The 21,185-nt window shown below is 54.1% G+C and overlaps 2 protein-coding genes across 4 annotated transcripts in view; one reads left to right on the top strand and one right to left on the bottom strand.

Annotated features, from left to right (window-relative positions):
- Positions 1 to 10,604: 10,604 nt before the first annotated feature.
- On the bottom strand, positions 10,605 to 12,966 carry CLEC11A (C-type lectin domain containing 11A). The gene is made up of 4 exons (XM_045856409.1): positions 12,654 to 12,966; positions 12,157 to 12,376; positions 11,662 to 11,853; positions 10,605 to 11,225 (listed from the first exon to the last, which is right to left on the bottom strand). The coding sequence occupies exons 1-4, from the start codon at positions 12,798 to 12,800 to the stop codon at positions 10,780 to 10,782; spliced, it is 1,005 nt and encodes a 334-aa protein (XP_045712365.1). The 5' UTR covers positions 12,801 to 12,966; the 3' UTR covers positions 10,605 to 10,779.
- A 3,806-nt stretch (positions 12,967 to 16,772) lies between these two features.
- Positions 16,773 to 21,185, top strand: part of SHANK1 (SH3 and multiple ankyrin repeat domains 1) — a 46,063-nt gene continuing 41,650 nt past the window's right edge. For all 3 annotated transcript variants that reach the window (XM_045856459.1, XM_045856458.1, XM_045856457.1), the window contains exons 1-4: positions 16,773 to 16,834; positions 19,314 to 19,614; positions 19,809 to 20,012; positions 20,468 to 20,539. In XM_045856459.1, coding sequence (XP_045712415.1) covers positions 19,357 to 19,614; positions 19,809 to 20,012; positions 20,468 to 20,539 — 534 coding nt within the window. In that variant the 5' untranslated portion in view covers positions 16,773 to 16,834; positions 19,314 to 19,356. The remainder of the gene's footprint in view (positions 16,835 to 19,313; positions 19,615 to 19,808; positions 20,013 to 20,467; positions 20,540 to 21,185) is intronic.

Genomic DNA, 21,185 nt, shown 5'->3' with positions numbered 1-21,185 from the left:
GGGACATTCCTGCCCCATTCCCTTTTGGAACAAATTGAAGTTGTCGCACCACCTCCCCCCACCACTGCCGCCGCGTGTTTTGCTATTCTAACCAGTGTTGTGAATAACACTTGGAGAGATAATTTTTTTTTTCACAGTGAGGTTTATTTCTTTGGATTCCCAGAAGTGGACCCCAAAGGAGAAAAGATCTTGATTTTGTTACCCAGAAGGATGGGAGGATAGGCCATAGGGCAGGAGAGGATCCGCCCCTGCCTCACCCACCAGCTCTGAGTCTTCTCATTAAAAAATGTTCCCTGGTTATTGGAATGATTTTGATTTTTTATGTGGTGAGATATCTTCCAAGAACGGTCAGTTGCTCACTATGTTCCATCTTTTAAAAAAAAGACTTTATTTATTTATGTATTTATTTTTAGAGAGAAGGGAAGGAGAAAGAGAAGGAGAGAAACACCGATGTGTGGCTGCCTCTCACACATCCCCTACTGGGGACCTGGCCCACAACCCAGGCATGAGCCCTGAGTGGGAATTGAACCTGCAACCCTTTGGTTTGCAGGCCAGCACTCAGTCCACTGAGCCACACCAGCCAGTGCAACATCCCCTCTTTTATGAACTGTCTCTTCCTATATTTTGCCCACTGGCTTCCTGGAATCCAAGAGGTTTGTTCCTTTTTCTGTCACTTGACGTGAAGAGATTATTAGTGTGATTTCTGTCACATGAAGTACAATTTTGTTCAAGTCAATTTCTTCACTTTTTATTTTAGCATGAATTGTTTTTTCTACAAAGAGCTTTTAAATTTCAGGTTGTCAAACCTGTATCCTTAATACAAGAAAAAATTGAAAAAACTAAGTATTTTTGTGGTCCCAGCATACTTCCACTGCTCCACTCTGCTAAACTAAGTATTTTGAAAATTCAGGCATTATCTGCGTACGAGAATTCTCCCTTGTCGGTGCAGTTCTAAGGTTTTGACAAACATACATGCTGCATGACCACCACCCCAAAATTCCCTTGCACCCCTTTTACTTTAAGTATTTTAAAACATAGGAGAGCTGAAAGAACCAACGTGCAGAATAGACAATTCATTCCTCTAGCCATTTTGTTTTTAAATATTGAGCCCAAACATAGAAAGTCTCTAGCAGAGCCTATTCCTGTTGTTGACACCATTAAGCAAACATATATAGCACGGAAGTACCAGAAGGAGAGGGAGAGGGGGAGGGAGAGAGAGAGAGAATCAAGTAAGTAATGGCTGAAAACTTCCCACGTTTATTACACTAACCTCCCTACACATCTAGGAGGCTCAATGAACTCAGATGGGATCCACACAAAGACACCCACAGTCAGACACATCCTAGTAAAAATGTTGAAAGTCAAGGACAGGGAGATGATATTGAAAGCAGAAAGAGAAAAATGGCTTTTCACTTGCTGTAAAACCCCAATAAGATAAATAGCTGACTTCTCAGCAGACAGAATGGAGGCCAGAAGACAGTAGAATAACATACTCCAAACACTCGGGAATAAGTGTGTCAACCAAGAATCCTGTACCCTGCAAAGCTGTCTTTCAAAACTGAAGGCAAAATAAAGACATGCCCAGATATGCAAAAATTGAGAGAGTTTGATGCTAGCAGACCTGCTTTACAAAAAAAAAATGTTTTAAACATTTTTCAGGCTGAAAGCAATGGGACTCCAGGAGCTAATGCAAATCCACAGGGGAAAAAAAAACAAAACTAGCAAAGGTTATGATGGTATTATAAAAGACAGTATACAGGCATCGTTTTTCTCCTTTATTCTCTTAACTGATTTTAAAAGCAATGGCAGCCCTGGATGGTGTGGCTCAGTAGATTGAGTGCCAGCCTATAAACCAAAGGGTCACTGGTTCGATTCCCAGTCAGGGTACATGCCTGGGTTGTGAACCAGGTCCCCAGTAAGAGGTGCACTAGAGACAACCACACATTAATGTTTCTCTGCCTTTCTTTCTCCCTCCCTTTCCCTCGATCTAAGAATGAAATAAATAAAATCTTTTTTAAAAAAAGCAATTGTAAAAAATAATATGTATATCATTTATTGTTGAGACTACAAGATATAGGAATGTAATATTTTTGTAAGTATTTGTCCATAATAACACAAAGGAGGCAGGCGAGAGTAAACCTAAGGAAGAGGCTACAGATGGTAAAGTATCAATGATCACTGTGTGTTCTTTGATCTGTAACATCAGTATGTATAACAGTAATACCACGTAAAGAAAGAGTAAAGGGAATAGAGTTGTATAGGACTAACAATTCATTCTCATTGGAATTGATTGGTGAATCAAAGGGTTGCCGGTTTGATTCCCAGTCAGGGCACATGCCTGGGTTGCAGGTCAGGTCCCAGGCTGGGGATGTGTGAGAGGCAACCAACTGATGTCCCTCTCCCTCTCTTTTTCCCTCCTTTCCCCATCTCTCTAAAAATGAATAAATAAAATATTTTTAAAAAATAAAATAATTCAAATGGAAATTTGCTTGCAATTGTACTGAATCTATAAATTATTTGTGAGGTATTGACATCTGTATAATATTTAATCACCCCAACCAAGAGCACGGCATACCTTTGCATTTATTCAGATCATCTTTTTTAGGGGCTTTATTAGACTTTTTTTTCCTTCACAGAATTTTATGTTTTCTTATTTGCTGGTTCCGAGATGATTTCTAGATTTTGTTGAGATTGTGACTGGTATTTTCATCACATCCTATGTTTCTAAAACCTTTATTTTTGGCATAGAGAAATGGAAATGATTTTTGTAAGTTAATCTTGTAACTGGGAACCTTGTTGACATCTCTTATAATTTGTTCTTATGGTTTGTTCATTCCAGTGGTGTTACTGGGTATATAATTACATCGTGTTCAGATATTGAAAGCTTTTTTTATTCCCTCTGGTCTTTGCACACCTTCTTTCCTTTTATTTTTTAATAAAGCATTAGTCAGGATTTATGGACAATACATGTTAAACACTAGCCATGATGAGAATATCCTAATGTTATTCTTACTCTTACAAGGAAGTCTCCCAAAATTTCTATGATGTTTGCTGGAAGCTTTAAGAAGTTTAAAAAAATGTGCTTTTCTTCCTAGTTTACTGTTTCGATTTTTAATAATGAATAGATATAAAACCTTATCAAATGATTTTTCTACATTGGTTGAAATCATTACATTTTATTCCTTGGTCCATTAATATGATGGATTACATTAAAAGACTCCTTTTGAAATTTTGAACCGTATTTGCATTAGTGGGATAAATCCTACTCAATGGTAGTAACTTATGATATAATCTTGGATTTAGTAGGCCATTATTTGAGTTAGTGTTTTTATACCCACATTCACAGTGAAATGGACTTCTAATTTCCTTTTCTTGTATATGTTCCTTATCTGGTTTTGGAACCAATTTTGCAGCAGCTTCCCAAAGAGAGCTAGACAGACTTTACATGATTTCCAGTTTCTGGGACAATGTGTATGAGATAAGAATTAAGCCCTGGCCGGTGCGGCTCTGTGGCACTGGCGTGTGAACTGAAAGGTCACCGGTTCAAATCCCAATCAGGGCACATGCCTGGGTTGCAGACCAGGTCCCCAGTAGTGGGCAAGTGAGAGGCAACCACACACTGATGTTTCTCTCCCTCTCTTTCTCCTTTCCTTCCCCCTCTCTAAAAATAAATACATAAATAAAAAGATAAGAATTAAGCATTCTGGGAATGTTTGATATCGCTCACCCAGAAAATAGTTTCTACCTGTGCTTTTTAAAGAAAGAGAGATCTTTGACTGTAACTTCAAACACTTTAGTACTTACTGATTTATTCAAGTTCTTTTATTTTTGTATAACTTTTAGCACTTTATATTTTTCTGGTAATTTAGCCATTTCATCCAGGTTTTTACGTGTTAGCACACAGTCAATGATACTATTATTTCCTTACTTTTTATAGTGCTGCCCTGGCTATAATTATTCACTTTTATAGTTTGTATTTCATGGTCTATCTCTTTTTCTTATCAGGTTTTGTTAAAGTCAGTCTACAGCTGTTGTCTTTTTGAGTCTTCTTCGCCCCATTCATCTTTCATTTCTGCCCATATTTTTATCATTTATTTTGTGTTCATTTCTGTGAATTTGCTTTACTGCTAATTTCCAACCATTTGAGTTAGATGCTTAGCTCATTCTACAAAAAATATATATTTTTTAAATTTTTGTCCTAACTTAGCTCTAATTCTTTTCTTTTTAAGATTTTATTTATTTATTTTTTAGAGAGGGAAGGGAGGAAGAAAGAGAGAGAGAGAGAAGCATCAATGTGTGGTTGCTGGGGGCCATGGCCTGCAATCCAGGCATGTGCCCTGACTGGGAGTAATCGAATCTGCAACACTTTGGTTCACAGCCCGTGCTCAATCCACTGAGCTATGCCAGCCAGGGCTGATAAAATTTTTATCAAATGCTTTTTCTCCATCTATGAAAATTGCCACCTGGTTTTCCTCCATTACTCTATTAATGTGACAATATATTTTTCTAATGCTAAACAACCTTCATATCTGGTATGTCCTCATCAAGTACCCTATTTTTATATGTTGATGACATCAGATGGTAATGTTTTATTTAGGGGTTTTTGAACTAAGGTTCAGGACAGAGAGCCACCAAAGAGGCCCACGAACCCTAAAATATGACAGAGCAGGGACCACAGAGAACCTGGAAAAGGATGAGTGTTCAGCAAATGCTGTAGAAATAATTTGTCATCCTGATGGGAAAAAAATGAAATTGGATTTCTACATCACACCTCAAAAAAAAAAACAACTTTAGATGGATGAAAGACTTAAATGTGGAAGTCAAAAGTTTTAATTCTCACCCCAGGATGTTTTTCATTATTATTGATTTTTTTTAGTAGGGAGAAGAGGGGAAGAGAGAGAGAGAGAAATATTGATAGGCTGCCTCCCATGTGCGCCCTGAGGACTGAACCCGCATCCTTTTGGTGCACGGGGATGACGCTATAATTAATGAGCAACCTGCCATGGAAGGAAGTTAAAACTTTTTTTTTTAAGATTTTTAGTGATGCCCTGGCTGGTGTGACTCAGTAGATTGAGTGCTGGCCTGTGAACCAAAGGGTCGCTGGTTGCATTTCTGGCCAAGTCCCCAGTAGGGGGCCCGTGAGAGGCAACCACACATTGATGTTTCTCTCCCTCTCTCCTTCCCCTCTTTCTAAAAATAAATAAAATCTTTACAAATAAATAAATAAAAATAAAAAAATTAAATTAAGAAATTTCTGACCAATAGAATAGACTATCAAGAAAGTACAAGAAACAAGTCAGAGATTTGCAATGCATAGCCTTCAAAGTTAGTATGCAGAATATATAAAGACTACTAATTACCAGGAAGGAGGCACCCAGTATAAAAAAATATTACAAATATATGTAAAAGCCTACAACAAGTATTTCATGGAGAGGAACATAAGAAGAGCAAATAAGCAGATCAAAAGAAGCCCAGCCTCATTAATAAATGGGGATATGGAAGTTAAGACCACAGTGAGATACCACGTTCCACCTACCAGACTGACAAAAATTTTACACCTGATGGTGAGGAGCAATGATGACGACGTAGAGCGTGAGAAGGATGCGTTGTTCACAACAGCAGAAAATAGAAACACAAATGCTCATTTGTGAGAGCCACGAATGTCAGCCAGAACTGAGCAGATGCATTGTGGCACCTCTCCCAGAGAGCCCCACACCACGGCGACAATGCACTCACTATAGCAACACCAGCAAATCTTTGTAAGATAAGTTTACCTTTACAAAGCAAGTTGCAACCTGCACACAGATGTTTATAGCAGCTTTACTCATAACTGCCAAAACTTGGAAGCAACCAAGATGCCCTCCAGGAGGTGAATGAATAAATAAACTGGGTTATACAGATAATGGCATATTATTCAGTCCTAAAAAGAAATGAGCTATTCCCTCTTTTCACTTGCCAATTGGTTTTTATTGGTCATTCAAATGAGGAAAAGAAATATCCTGTTAACACTCAAGCAAACTGGCCCTGGCTCAGTGGGTTGAGTGCCGGCCTGTGAACCAAAGGGCCAGGCAGTTCAATTCCCAGTTAGGGCACATGCCTGGTTGTGGGCCAGGTCCCTAGGAGGGGCTGTGTGAGAGGCAACCACACATTGATGTTTCTCTTCTTTACTTTCTCCTTCCCTTCCCGTCTCTCTAAAAATAAAGAAATAAAATCTTTTAAAAAAATAAATGATTAAGTTAAAATGAGGCCAGAGTGGGCTCTATTCCAAGCTGATTGGTGTCCTCATAAGAAGAGGGCAGCATGAGAAGGTGGCCATCTGCAAGCCAAGGAGAGAGGCCCAAGAACCAATCCTGATGACACCATTTATTCTGGACTTCTAGCCTTCAGGACTGTGAGAAATCATTTCTGTTTAAAGCACCCAATCTGTGGCACTTTGTTATGGCAGCCCTAGGGGAGCCAGAGATGGAGGATGGAATAAGGAAAGGGTGACTTAAAGAGTAACACCCTATTCAGCCCTGGCCTGTGTGGCTCAGTGGATGAGAGCTGGCATGCAAACCAAAGGGTCACTGGTTCAATTCCCAGTCAGGGCACATGCCTGGGGTGTGGGCCAGGTCCCCAGTAGGGGGCGTGCGAGAGGCAACTGCACATTGATGTTTCCCTCTCTTTCTCCCTCCCTCCCCTTCCCTCTAAAGGTAAATAAATAAAATCTTTTTTAAAAAATGGAAATGTTCTAGATTCATGGAGACATCACAGCTATGTGCAATGTGGGACCTCGAGGCTGGAAACTGAACTGGAGGGGGAAGTGCACTTGGGTCAGCGGACAAAACTGGAATATCACCAGTAGCTTAGATAAAATAATTATGTAAATGTTGCATTTACTGAGGCTGATCATTGTGGTTGTGGAAGAGAGCATCTGCACTCTCAGGAAATAGGCATTGAAATAGGGGTGAAGGGCCATGATGTGTGTAGGTAGCTAACCCTTAAATTCCTCAACAAAAATAGAGAGAGAGAAACAAAAGCCACCTAGGACTGTAAAAAATCTGCCCACCATCTCCGGACACAGACAAAGCCAGCTGCCAAGTCAACGGGAAATATCTCTCCTAGCGACAGGATGTAAAGTGTCCTAACGACCCCCTTTTGTGACTGTGGCTACCTTGCCCACTGAGAAACTTTGTTCTCTAGTCGAGTACTTTGGAAACTCGACTATTTGAAAGCGTAGCCATTCAAGGGCAGAGAAAGAAACATCCGCCCTGGCTGATGCGGCACACGCCTGGGTTGCGGGCGAGGTCCCCAGTTGGGGGCGCAAGAGAGGCAACAGAGCGGTGTTTTTCTCCTACTCTTGCCCTCTCGCTGAAAATAAATAAAATCTAAAAAACAAACAAAAAAAGGAAAATGAAAAAAAATAAAGAATGAGACATCCTACTCCTGCCTGGAAGAGCTAAGGCACTTTGTCACAGACAAAAAGTCTCAGTTTTCAGCCTTGATGCGAGAGCTGGGCACAACATATACCACATTTATCTTAACTTTGTGGTTTCCGAAGAAACAGGACCCTGAGTCCACTTTGCAGTTCAGTTCAGACCTGATGTTGACTCATGTATTTTTTAAAAGATTTTATTTATTTATTCTTAGAGAGGGTAAGGGAGGAAGAGAGGGAGAGCAATTTCAATGTGTGGTTGCCTCTCACACCACCACCACCCCCCCCCCCCGCCCCGCCGCACTGGGGACCCGACCTGCATGCAACCCAGGCATGTGTCCCGACTGGGAAGCAAACCACAGACCCTTTAGTTTGCAGGCTCACGCTCCATCCACTGAGCTACACCAGCCAGAGCTAACATCGACTCATTTATACACATTACTGCTTTGCTCTGAAGCTATGGAAACAACTTTTCACTTAAATTTCACTCAAATTCCTCTCTTTCACCAAATCCTATAGCTCGATCACAGTTCCTCCACTGGAATGTGGTCTCCTTCGTTGCAATGGTCAGTAAACCTGACTCTAGTTTGTCCTTGGTGATTGAATTAGGATGGATGAGTGGGTAGTGGATGGACGGTGGGTGGATGGATAGATCCATAGATATAAAGCAGTTGCAGTCAACTGTTAACAATAAATAAATCTGGGGAAAGGGTATATAAAATACAACACACTATTTGTATTTCTGTAAGTTATCTGTAACTTCAAAATTATTTACGAATAAAAAGGTTTTCATTATTAAAAGTTAAGTTGGTTCGGACCAGTGTTCAGCAAACATTTTGCAGGCAAAGGAAAAATTTTTACTTAGTAATTTAGTACTTACGCACTCAAATTGTGATAACTCTTTCTAACCGTTTTCTATGAACTTATTTCACTTGTTTTGAAAATGGTTAGGATCTACACATAAAAATTCACCCATATTTTGAAAAAACTCTTTGTGGGAAAGATCTGAGCGCTGGTTACAGTCTAAGACTAAACAAATGTTAGACTCTGCGGCTTTGGGTTTTTCTACCGGTTTTTGAGTGGCTGGACTACATTTCCCATAGTACCTCGGGGCGAAGCCCGATTGGGCGCGGGGGGGGGGAGAAGGGAGTGCGAACTCTAATTGGAGACTGCTGAGGTTATTGCGACGTGCGTGGTCCTAAGCTTGCGGAGTGGAGTGTGTGTGGGTGGGTGGGGGGTGGGGGATGTGGGCGACCCTCACGTGGAAGGAGGGGCCAGGGCTTGCAGAGGGACCTGCGAGGGGCACCCGATGGCTGCCGGGCAACGTAGTTCAGAGAAGGCTTTAGTGGGCTTGTCGCTCAGCCTCCTGGGATTTGTAGTCCTGACAAGCCCGTGAGGCTACCAGTAGTTCTTCCCCAGGCTGAAACATCTCGGTCCTTGGGTCTTTCTCCACCACTTCCCTAGGACCCATGAATGAATCTACCCCAATCAGTTGCTGAGGCTTTCTCTGTTCCGCAGCTCCAAGCTGTCAAAGCAGATGCTCCGCGGAGAGACAGGGAGGGGGCATTTACGAATGCTGCCCCTTGGTTGGTCTGGGAGGGCTTCTCGGAGCAGTGGTAAGGGTCTCATACGCAGACCTGAGTCAGAAATCAAATCAGAATGCTGCGCGTACAGGCGTGCTGATTTGATGCATAAACAGTCCTAGCAAATGTCCTCCACTCACCACCTCAGACCTCTCTGTGTGCTCCCACAACTCTCTCTCTGGGCTGGTGTGACAGACATTCACCAGACAGTAGCATCTAGAGTGAGAGTGTGATGGGGAAAGCCTCAGACCCTGTGGGAGCCCGGGGCAGAGAGGCAGTTAGAGATCCGACTCATCTCAAGGTCCCCAACCTGGCCCTACACAGCCATCCTCCATTCAACCGGCTCCCATGCGCCAGGGTATGCTGGGCGCAGGGAGTTGGTCACACCCAGCTCTGCCCCATAGCGGTACCCCGGTTGTGCTGATCAGTACAGACTCAGGAGAGAAGTCTCCCTCAAGTTTGCCCAGTAGGAAATGGTCTAGGTAGGACTAGAACTTGGGCCATCCAGCTCCAGAGTCCAGGCAGACACAACCGTAGAACTGCCCAATCCACTTAGTTTCCAAAATGTCCAGTCTGTAAGGATGGACTCCTCCTGAGGAGTAGCAGATATTCGTCAATATCCTCTGGTTGCCTCACCCCCACCCTGGGACACAAGCTCAGGAGAAAGAACTTAGAGCAAGGTCTTCAGTTCCCCCACTGACCTCTTCCTGAACAGAGGCCACAACCTCACCCTTCAGCCTCTCGGTCTGCACCTCCTGTGGGAGCGGTGGGGCAGAGAAATGCCTCCTAGAGGGTTTGTGTGGTGCTCACCCCTTCCAAAAAGGGGTGACTGACACTGGTTGACCCAATGGTGACACTATGTCAGGGTCAGGACCATCATGCCAGTATTCGGGGAGACACTGGGGTGATTTCTGGATGTTATCTCTGCCCCAGGGAAAAAAAGTATGAAAAATCGTGGGGAAGGAAAGGTATGGTGTGGCTCATGTTCCTGGGCTCGCCTGGACATCCCGAAAGTCATACAAAGTAGGAGTTAGGATTGTGTCTATGAAAAGGAAACTGAGGCTCAGGGAAGGGAAGAGGCTGGCTCATGGCCTCACAGGCAGGGAGTGGAGGAGGGAACATTGGGAGGGAGGCTACCCTTCCAGGCTGGAAGGTCTTCAAGTTTGTGTTTCAACACAGGCCCCTGGGGGTGGGGGAAAAGGAAGGGAGCGGAGGGGTGTCTGATACTGTTTCAGTACCATCTGGTGAAACAAGTGTGAGACACACTAAACTATATTACATGAGGAATTTCTTGCAAAGCTTGTCAGAGCCTTTAGCCCCTTTGTGATTCCAATATCTTTGATCTGTACCAAGACCTGGGACAATGATTGACCGGCCCTTGGTCCCCAAGGCCCTGAGTGGAGGGCATAATGGGGATAAAGCTGTCAGCAGCGTGTGCACTTATGTACTCCCGACATCTATGTGCAGGAGTGGATGACCACGTGTACATATGCACAGGTGTTCTCTTCTCCATCACTCTGATTCTGGGGCATCCAAAGGCCAGGTTCTTGCCTTTCCCATCCTCCCACGCGGCGAGAGACAAATGCCAAGTGCTTTCCACTGCCCGCTCAAGTCAGATTCCACAAGGCTTTATTGTTGCCGTACCTAAGCCTGGTGCTCGCTGCTCCCAGGAAAAACACGGGCAAGGAAGAGAGGGAGGAAGGGAAGGGCGTTTTCGGAAAGTGCTCGGCCTTGGCAAAGGGCGGGTGGAGGGATGGAAAGACGAGGCGGGGACCGGCCCCGTTAGAAGGGGAACTCGCAGACGTAGTAGAGGCGCCTCTCGCAGTCGTGGTCCCACCAGGAGCCGTCGTCCGAGGCCTGCGCCACGCAGTTCTCCAGCGCGCCGCCGTTGGGCTGATTGGGGCTGAGCGGGTGTGGCGCGGCGCTGGGCTCGGAACCGGGCTCGGGCCGGGGCGCTTGGTGCCAGGCGAAGAAGGACACGCGCTGGCCGTTCTCGAAGAGGTAGAGGCCCTCGGCGCGCCGGTCGTGCACGCCCAGCCACACCGGCCAGTTGTAGGGGGCCAGCGCCGCACGCAGGTAGCGAGTGAGCGCTTCCATCTGCTGGCGGTCCGCGGGTTGTGCCAGGCTCCCGCCCCGCGCCACACACCGCGCTTGCGCCGCCGCCTGCGCCTCGAAGTCGCGCGAGAGCAGGAAGCACTTGTGGCCAAGGCGCAACCCCTTCAGGCAGCCTGCGGGCGGGGCGGAGTCAGGTCCGGGGAGGGCGGGGTGGGGCGGGGTCAGAACCTCCCGGGGCGGGGAGAAGGAGGGGTAAGAGCCTATCAGCTAGAGCTAGGAGGAGGCGGGGCCAGAATCCAGCGAGGAGGAGGAGTCAGGGCCTCCCGGGGCGGTGCCAGACTTCGAGGACCGGACTGTAGGGGGCGTGGCGCGTGTAGAGTGGGGTCGTCTCTACTGCCTCGTGGGGAGTGTACTCCCCCCACCGCCTGCCTGCTCTCGGCATTCACCCTCCCCGCCACGCTAACCTCCGCATCAACCCACACCCAAGTCTCCAGGAACCCCCTCAGCCGTGATGCCCAGGGTCCCCAGACCTTTCTGGGCCCCCTCCCGCTAGTCCCCCGCCAGACCCGGGTGGTCCCGCTTTCCCTGCCCCGCGCAGTGCAGACTCACCCTCTAAGCGGCCACGCTCGCGCTCGGCGCGGCTCTGCGCCTCCTGCAGGGCTTGCACGGCGTCGCGAGTGTCACCCACCGCCTCCCGCAGCTGCCGCAGCCCCGTGGTCAGCTCGACCACGCGGGTGTCCAACACGTGCAGACGAACGTGCACCTGGTGCAGGCCCGCGTCCAGGCCGGCCAGGCGGCCCACTGCGGACGGACAGGAAGCACGTTGGACGGGGACCTTGGTGGCAAAATCGGGGGACCGGAGGCCCTGAGGGGCACAGGGACCTAAGGCCTCTGGGGACAGAGTTTGTGGGGCTGGGGAAACTCGGGGGTCCTAGAAGGTGGCCCTGGGTTTTTGGGAGGCAAGGCTGGGACTTCATGGGGGTGTGGGCGCCACGGGCTGGACAGTGAACAATCGAAAGGCTCTCGGACAGTAACAGGACAGTTCCCTTGGCTGAAAATGATGGCGGAGGCCTGGGGTGCAGGGCGGAGCTAATGATAACTCACAGATGTAAGTGACAGTGTCCTCTGGGGTGGGAGTAGGGCTGGGGCTGGGGCTGGGGCTGGGGCTGGAGGAGGAGATTGGCGTTGCTTCCTCTTCTTCCTCCCCCTGATGATCCTCCTCAGTCTCCCAGGCCCCTTTGTCTTCAGGTGTTCCCTCAGGATGTTCGTCCCCCCTCGCAGCGTCCCCCCTCGCAGCGGGCAGCCCCAAGGCCTCCTGTAAATGCTGAGGCGGGGCAGAGACAGTAGGGGACAACCTGTCTCCCCATTCTGACTCCCCAGGTGTGCCAAGCATCCCTCCCCAGCTGTAAGCTGGCTCACTGCCCTCAAGTCCCTTCTGTGAACCAGTCACCCCCATCTTCTGAGCCTGTCCCATCCCTCCCTCTTGCCCATTTCCCTGACCCCAGAATGCCCCCTCCCAAGCCCACGGTCCTGGTGGTACTCCCCCGCCACCACCCCACTCCTTCCCTGCCCCGCCCCCCCCCCACCATTCCCCAACTCACCTTCAGCATCAGGGCCTCCCTCTCCCGTTCCTCCTCCTGGGCTCCTCCCCAGCCCCCCTCCCACTCCCTCTCAGCTCCCCGAGCCCCGTGGCTGAAGCCCAGGAGCTGGGGGACCACCAGGGCCCCCAGGAGCCAGGCTGCCTGCATCAGGGTGGGCTCACAACACCCAAGGCTGCAGACAAATGTCTCTGGGGAGGGGGTGTCTCTGGGGACTGGCGTGTGTGCAGATCACTAGCCCCGTGGTCCCCACCTCTCCCAGCTCCTCCCTGGTCGCTCTCTTCCCAACTCCTGTCTCTGTTCCTCGATGTGTGTCTCTCTCCGCCTCTCTTGGCTCCCCTGAGGCCCTGCCTCTGTGGCCGGAAACCTCCAACGTTCCAAAGCCTGGATCCCGCCCTGGGTCTCCCCCCACACCCCCCTCTTCCCACTTTCCAGAGCTCGCTTCCGCCCTGTTCTTTCCTTCTGCCCAGGCCAAAGCTCTGATAGTCAGGAAGAGCATGGAGCTAGCTAGCTCTCCAAGGGATCCTGGAGACGCAGCCTCTGCCCTGGAACCCCCTCCGGGGGTTGTTGGGACTTGCCCCTGCTCCCCTCTGTTCCCTGGCCACTCCTCAGCAGGGTCTCTCCAAGGGTTGTTATTACCCTGTGGCCACCGTTGCCCACGCACTCTGCTGGAAGAGGCTTTCCCACCATTCTCAGGCTCTAGGGCGCTTTCTGCCCCCAGACCTCCCATCCCGCCCTCCAGGCTCCTGCCCCAAGATGCAAGTGAGTATGTGGGGCACATAGGAAGAACATGCATGTGGCTGTATGTGCAGCCCTAGGAGGCTGGCCTCTGGGATTCATTTGTCATACTTTTCTGGAAGCCTGCAGGCCAGGCCCTTCATGGGGACTCCAGACAGGCAGAGAGGCCATCCCACTGGGTGAGGGGCTAGGGCAGAGTGGAGGGAGGAGGCTGCGGGGTGGGGGGTGGTTGGGGAAGCTTTTGGAGTGGACTGATGCTGCGCTGAGTGCACGTAGAGCTCTGAGCAGTCAGCTAGGTTCATCATCTCCAGCCTGGACCACTGCAGTCGCTTTCCCCCTCCTTCCTCCCCAGCCCCTCTGATCCACGCTGCTTGCCGCAGCCAGAGCAGTGCTTCCAAACTGTAAATCAGATCACGTCACTCCCCACGCCCCTGCTCCCCCAGCTGCCCAAACCCTGGTCTGAACCAGCCTGGCCTGCCTTGCAGGGGGCTGGCAAGGGTGGGCCCTATGCACCTCTGCAGGCTCATCACCCCCACTCCCCTGCCCCCCACGATCCAGCCACACTGGAGTGTGGGTAGCCTCGTGGCTATTTCCTGAATGCTAAGCTCCTTCCCACCTCATAGCTTTTGCACTAGTGTCTTCCTCCTTCTAGAATAAGGCTCTGTGGCCCAGCCTCTTCTCATTTCTGAAGTCTCAGCTCAGAGAGGCCTTTCACCCTGACAGTTTTATCTGAAGAAGCTTCACTTCCACCAGTTACGGGTGGAAGTGAAGTGTCTTTATTAAGACACCCCATTGTATCGCTTCAGTGTGCTCAAGACTGGCATTGTGTTGTTTGTTCGCTTACGTATTTGTGGTCCGTCGCCTATCAAGGAAGGCAGGGATTCTTCTTGTTCATTGTTGTATCCCCAGAGCTAGAGCAGGGCCAACCTAGCACATAGTAGGTGCTCAGTCAGTCTGCTGAATCAGAAAGGAAGTAGCCATTCATGGTGAGGTAACAGCTTAGCCGAGAGATGGCAGGCGTGGCTGTTGTGTATAGAGAGCACCCCGAGTTCCTGAGGCAGAGGCACGGGGGCACAGGCAAGGGCTGTGGCAGCCAGGGTGGAGGTGGTGAGGGCAGTGGGAGGGAGAATGCCCAGGCGAGCGAAGCAAGAGGCCCTGCCATGCCCACTCTATGCCAGATCCGTGACTCATGCAGGGCTTCCCCAGATTCAGCCTGGCTGGTGGCGCCGGCAAGCATGGAGCTCACTGGCCAGGGATGGAGGGCCCACTCTTCAAGGGAGCAAACCAAGGCTCGGAGAGGGGACAACACAGCCTGCCGGAGGTCACCCGCAGGCGGGCAGCTAGCCAAGGCTTCTGGCTCTAAGCAAGACCAGGGCAACTGCCCTCAGCTGCTGGGAACCCCAGGAGGGGCCTTGGAAATCATTGTTTCCAGGCTTCCATTTTCCAAGAAAGCAGAGGGCAGCATGACCTTGGCCAGGCTGCTCGCCACGTCTGAGCCTGGACCTCTCGAGTGCCCATGAGGGTTCTGGGGACCCCATTCACCAGCAGCTAGAGGCCTCCAACATAATGCACAGGCCAGGAAAGACCTTGTAAACTGCAGGGCGGTGCACAGCCTCTCTCGCTGCTGGCACCAACATGGGCAGCTGTTGTCTCCCAGGGTCCAGCTGCTAACCACCTGGGCTGGTGGGTGTGCCTCCAGAAGGGGGCCTCCCAGCACTCAGCTGGCACCTGCTACAGCTCAAGCAGTGGCACCCCAGAGCCTGCAGCTGGAGGTACCACCAGAGGCTACTTAGAACTACCCCTCACAGGCACCTGCGCTGGGGCTGGTGGCCCTGGAAATGGTGGTAGAGCTGGGAGAAGGGTCAGAGTCTGAGCTACGGGCATGCTTTTCTCACCGAAGCCCTACAGGATCTGCCCTGTCTCTGCGGGTGTACCCTGGGCCCCAGCAAGCTGAGCCAGGAAGGAGGATATACACCCAAAGTGTTCCCCACACTGAACTTCCAGCCAGCCTACCTGAGCCTGATCCCTGGCACCCCCTGGGTGACCTTGGGCAAGTTGCTTAGCCTCTCTGAACCCCTACCCAGCCCTTGGATGGGTGGGAGATGTTGATGAGTGAACTCGGAACAGAGCCTGGCACACAGGAGGCGCTCAGGAGATGTCAGCAATGATCATGGTGGAGGGGAGCCATGGCTCGGGCTGTGCACCTAAATGGGCCTATGCACACCTGTGTAGTGGCTGGTGAGCTTCGGGAGTGTCCTGGGGATGCATGCACACATCTCCCTATAGCGTGTGTGTGTGTGTGTGTGTGTGTGTGTGTGTGTGTGTGTTTCAGGGTTGTGCATGAGCTGGAGACCTGAGCGTGCACACTGGGATGCATGCTGTGTGTGTGGGGGGGGAGGGGCATTAATGCACGTGCTGTGCTGCCTGTGTGCTCTGGTGCACAGGTGTGGTAGGTACACGCTGGGGCTGAGTGCGGTTCTGCAGATGTGCACTCAGGTAGGGCGGTTGTGCATGCCCTGGAGAGTACGTATAGGTGGGGATGCCTGCAGGGCCAGCCAGGGACTCTCTGCCCCCCTGCCTTGGGGGAAGGGGTGCGTGTGTGTTGGGGAGACAGCACAGGAATCTATAGCTCTCAGAATCCAATTTGGGGGTGTTGAGTTCAGCACCAAATATTGGTTGCACCCTACTGTGTGTAGAGAGGGTGGGAGGCGCTCTGGAAAGGGTGTTCCTGGGGTTTGAGTGAGGAGCGGGGTACCCTTAGGGGGGCGGGGCCCCATCGTTGGGGTTTGGAAGCCAGCAGGGGTGCAGTCCCTGTTTGGGATCGGGTGTCAAAAGGGAGTGGTGGGGGAGGGCAGGGGGAGGGGGCGGAGCCGGTGGGGGGGATGGGCGAGGTTTGGGGGCGCGGGGAGGGGCGAAGTCTCCACCGTCGGCTCCCGGAGGGAGGGGAGAGGGCGGAGGGAGGGGAGGGAGGGAAAGAGGGAGGGAGGAGAGAGAGAGAGAGAGAGAGAGAGAGAGAGAGAGACACGGTGAGGGAGAGACAGCGAGAGCGAGAGAACGAGAAGGGAGACAGAGGAGGTGCGGAGCGGGCGGCGGCGCGGCGGCCTGAGGAAGAGGAGGAGGAAGAGCCGGAGGAGCCGCGCCGCCCGGAGCCTGCCGGACGGAGCCCGGGGCAGGCTAGCCAGGAGGGGCGCGGCGGCCGCGGCTAAAGGGGGGCGCTCTGCGGATGGCCAGGCCCGGTCCGCGGGGGGGGTGAGGTCCGCGGCCCCCCCGCCCTCCCCCCCCGGCCCCCGCCCGCCCCCTCCCCGGGCCCGCTCGCCCCCCGGGGCGGTGGGGCATGGCCTGAGGGTCCTCTGTCTCCGGGGGGGGGGTGGGGGGGGGGTGGGGGGGGGGGGGGGGGGAGGGGCTGCGGGCGCCGCCGACCGGGACTCTGCAGCCCCGCCAGGCAGGTAAGAGGGCCGAGAAGCTGGGGGTTTGGGGGTGCCACGGGGCGCGAGCCGCGGGAGGGGGCGGGGGCGCCCGGACGTCCTTGGCCGCGCGCCGGGCTCCGGGCCGGGGCATGCGATGGGGGGTGGGGGCCAGGAGGGGAGCATCGCCCCAGGCGACCCCAAATTGGGTTACACCCCAGTCTCCGGTGCGGGGTCCCAGATCGCAGACTGGATGGGAGGATGCGCTCCCCATGCCCCGAGACAGAGCTCCCTGCCGGAACCCTCCTGCCCGCGCTCCACGCCCAGGGCTCGGTCGCCGCACCCGCCTCCGGGCCCTGCCCGGCCACTCCCCCGCCTCGCTTCCCCACCCGGCCAGCCCAGCTCCGGACCCCTGCAGCGGCCACGCCGCGCGAGGCCCCTCCCCGGGTCACCCCGGCGCCCACCTCAGCCTGCGGGGGTCTGGGCCTCGGCCTCTTCCGCCCCTTTCGACCCCCTTCCAGCTCCTGCTTCTCCTTTCAGGCCCCTGCAATCCGCTCCCACCCCCTTCACAAGCCCCCCCACCCGCACCCCGTCGCTCTCCCTCTCCGCCGGCCGGCGCGCCCCCTCGGCTCCCGCCCCCGGTCCGGCTCCCGGGCGCCTCCGCCCTCTCTCCCGGCCCCGGGCTCCCCCCCACCCCGGCTCCGCGTTCCCAGCCTGGCTCCCTCTCCCCGCCTCGCCTCCTCCTCCCGTTCTCCCGGGCCCCGCTCTCAGCCACGCCGGCCGCCCCCCGGCCCCCGCATCTTCCCAGGGCACCCCCTCTCTCCCCTCGTCCCCCCCGTCGCCGATTCCTCAGCCCGTCTCAGTGCCAGCTGCGTGCCAGCTATTCTTAGCCGCGGAGCGTTTGATTCATGCCGCCCCGGCGGAGTGTGCCCGCTCCCTCCTTCGGGGCCGGAGGGGGAGGGGCCGGCGCTGGTCCTGGGGGTTGGGGGCAGCCGCACGCGCTGGGGTGCGGGGGGGTGGGGGGCCGGGCCAGTGTCGCCTTCATCCCAATGGCCACCCGTTTAGTGCCCGGTGTAGGCTGGGGGTCAGTCAGGGTCAGCCGAGGGGGAGTGGCTGCGGGGCCCCGGGTAGGGAGGTGTGAGGTGGAGCCCGGCAGAGAGGAGGAGGCCGGGGGTTCCGCAAGGGCGAGGTGGGGCAGTGCAGCTCAGTACCTGGAGGGGGAGGGGGCTTGGTAGCCCTGGGCACGCTCGGGGGAGGGGTTGGCGGGCCGGTGGTGATGCCGGCTCGCCCACAGCTCTTGGAAGTCTCCTTCTCATACACACATTTCCAACCCCCCAGCCCATCCCCACTCCCCCAAAGTCAGCAGTACCCTCCACTGCTTCCCATCTCCATGGCAACGGCGCAGGAGCTGGGCCTGGTGTGGGGGGGAGGGACCAGACCAGACATTCTGTTTTCTGGTCCTGGGGTAGAAGTCGGGGGAGAAGATGAGCCAGGCGCACCCCACTGGGGACCCGGCTTCTTAAGGCCACTTCATTGGAGAAGAGGAGGGATCCGGAGATGACTTCCCATCCCAGTCCCCCAGACCCTCACCCATTCTTTGTCCCTCCCAGCCCCCACCCCCAGTCTCCACAGAGTGGGGCTGCTCGTCCCAAGCAAGGCTGAGGTACCCACCCTGAAGAGCCAGTCCTCAAATGTGCATTCACCCCACAGGGCTGAAGGCCACCACACCATGGTCACGTGGTGGGCGCTCCCAGGGCCAGCCTCTCAGGCCACCCACACACCCTCTTAAGATGCTCCCAAAAACTGGCACAGACCACCTCTGGTGGTGCCCTCTCAGGGACACCCCGTGCACGATGATGCTCTGGCCCATGACATGCCCACCCCGGTGCCCGGCACCCCGGGGACACTGGTTCTCCAGCCCTCTGCCCACGTTGTCGGCCACACTTCACTCCAAAGTCGCCAGCTCCACCCGCTGCCAGCTCAGGCACCACGGGGCCTCCTGCTCCTGCTGCCCCTGGTTCACCACCCCCCTCCCCACTGCCACGTCTCAGCAGCACCCCCTCCCCAGCTATCCAGGAGGAGGATGGGAGGGCTTCGGGTGAGAGGCCGCGCTGCGGCCAGGAGGGCAGGATGCCGGTGGGTCGTCCACCTGTCTGTCCTCGGCTAATTTTAGCTGCATTTTCCGTGGCCTGGCAAAGTGGGCCAGTAGCTCCCACGGTGATTCTGCGGTTTCTGGGACACTGCCACACTGGGTCAGCGGCAAAGTGGGGCGCAGGAGGGGCGGGGGCTGCGAGCAGGGCCAAGGGCAGGGAAGGAGACGGGTGCTGGCCGCGTGGCAGTGATGGGGGTGTGTGCGCCGGGCTGCACGAGTGTCCGGGGGTGTGTCCGGCCTCCTTCCTGCCTGCCTCTGGCAGTGTGGGGCCTCTGCCCCGGGCCACGGGGCCACCGAGTATGCCTGTGGCCTTCGAGGGGTTGGGGGGGGGCTTCTAGCCTGACAGCCGCCCCTGGCCCCCCCCCACAGCGACCTGTGATGCTGCCGTCCCCCATCGCCCCGTGGCCCCACAATGACCCACAGCCCCGCCTCCAGCGAGGACGAGGAACGCCACAGTGCCAGCGAGTGTCCCGAGGGGGGCTCAGAGTCCGACAGCTCCCCAGACGGGCCCGGGAGAGGCCTCCGGGGGCCCCGGGGCCAGGGCAGCGGGCCACCTGGTAACCTGGCCTCCACAGCCGGAGGCCTGCAGGGCCGCTCCATGTCTGTCCCAGAGGACGCCCACTTCAGCATGATGGTCTTCAGGATCGGCATTCCGGACCTGCACCAGACAGTGAGTGGGCCTGCCACCTGAGGGCAGGGGGACGGGGCCCGGTCCACACCCGGAGGCCTCTGCCTCTGGGCCTCGTTTCCAGACCCACACCCCTGCTTCCCCAAACTGCAGCCCCCACCTGCTCCCAGAGCTGCCCCCATGCCTTCCCCCACCACCTGAGACCACTTCCCATCGCCTCCTCCCCACCCCCCCAGAAATGCCTGCGCTTCAACCCGGATGCCACCATCTGGACGGCCAAGCAGCAGGTGCTCTGCGCCCTGAGCGAGAGCCTGCAGGACGTGCTCAACTACGGCCTGTTCCAGCCCGCCACCTCGGGCCGCGACGCCAACTTCCTGGAGGAGGAGCGGCTGCTGCGAGAGTACCCCCAGTCCTTCGAGAAGGGGGTGCCCTACCTGGAGGTGAGGCCCGCCACACAGCCGGCCCCTCCTGGTTTTTGTCCCGGTCAACACCTTAGCGAGGGCTCTTCCAGATCTCCAGGCCCAAGAGTCAGAAAGAGCCAGAGGGGCCTGAGTTCACATTACTGTCTGTTCTCTGGCCAGCAGAGTGGCCGTGGGAGAGTCACTTCCTCCACTCCAAGCCTCTTCTCGCCTGTGAAATTGGAGGAGGATTCCTGGTTAGAGCAGGGGTTCCAGAACATTCCCTGTGGGATCCAGACTCCTTCTCCTTCATGCTGGGATTGCAGTCTGCACACACCAGCACCAGCACCCACCCCCCGCAGTCCTGCACCTCTCTGCCCACCCAGCCGAGTCCGGGGCTGTGTCCACCCTGACCCTGGGCTCAGAAGGGCAGCCAGCCTCCTCCCCGGCCCGACTCTGAGTCTCCGTCTCTCCCCTCACCCCACCCCTTGCCTCAGTTCCGGTACAAGACCCGAGTTTACAAACAGACCAACCTGGATGAGAAGCAGCTGGCCAAGTTGCACACGAAGGTGAGAGAGCCCGCTGGCAGCTACCCCACCTTCACCCTGCCCCCACCCGGACCCCCCAGCCCCTTCCTCTCCCACCTCTTCCTAATGCCCCCCCCCCCCCGCTGCATTCCTCAGCCCCTCTGTTCCTCTGCCAGGGTCCCCTTTTGGGGATATTTGGGATAGCCCCAAATACCCCCCTGTCGTAACTTCCTCTTAACCTCCTGGTTTGCCCTTTGTTCCTCTGCCTGGGCCCACACCACTTCCACCTGGCTCCCACTTTCTTTCTTTTGTTTTCTTGTCTTATTTTATCATTGATTTGAGAGAGAGACAATGAGAGATTTGTTGTTCCTCTTATTTATACCTTCATTGGCTGGGTCTCGTATGTGCCTGGACCGGGGATCGAACCCACAACCCTGGTGTATGGGGATGACGCTCTAACCAACCAAGCGACCCGGTCGGGGCCTGGCTCCCATTTTCTTTTTCCTTGGACTCTCCCATCTCCTCTCCTGGTCTCTTGTACTCACGCTGGGCCCCTCATCCCCCTCAGCCTGGACTCTGACCTCCAGTGTCCCTCTGCCTGGGGCTGCTTCACAGATGCCCTGCAGTCCCCCAGTCCCGTGGCCTCAGTCTTTACCAGATCCAAGGGTGCCCCCCGTCCAGCCACACC

The sequence above is a fragment of the Phyllostomus hastatus genome, unplaced genomic scaffold, assembly GCF_019186645.2.
Source record: "Phyllostomus hastatus isolate PE091 unplaced genomic scaffold, TTU_PhHast_1.1 phas_scaffold_1224, whole genome shotgun sequence".
NCBI classification, from domain to species: Eukaryota; Metazoa; Chordata; class Mammalia; order Chiroptera; family Phyllostomidae; genus Phyllostomus; species Phyllostomus hastatus.
This window is presented reverse-complemented; position numbering and strand designations above follow the sequence as displayed.

Coding starts and splice junctions, on each gene's coding strand:
- CLEC11A (XM_045856409.1), bottom strand. CDS start 12,800: ATGCAGGCAGCCTGGCTCCTGGGGGCCCTGGTGGTCCCCCAGCTCCTG. Junction 12,377..12,653: donor GGGAGGCCCTGATGCTGAAG/GTGAGTTGGGGA, acceptor GCCCCGCCTCAG/CATTTACAGGAGGCCTTGGG. Junction 11,226..11,661: donor CGAGCGTGGCCGCTTAGAGG/GTGAGTCTGCAC, acceptor CCCCGCCCGCAG/GCTGCCTGAAGGGGTTGCGC.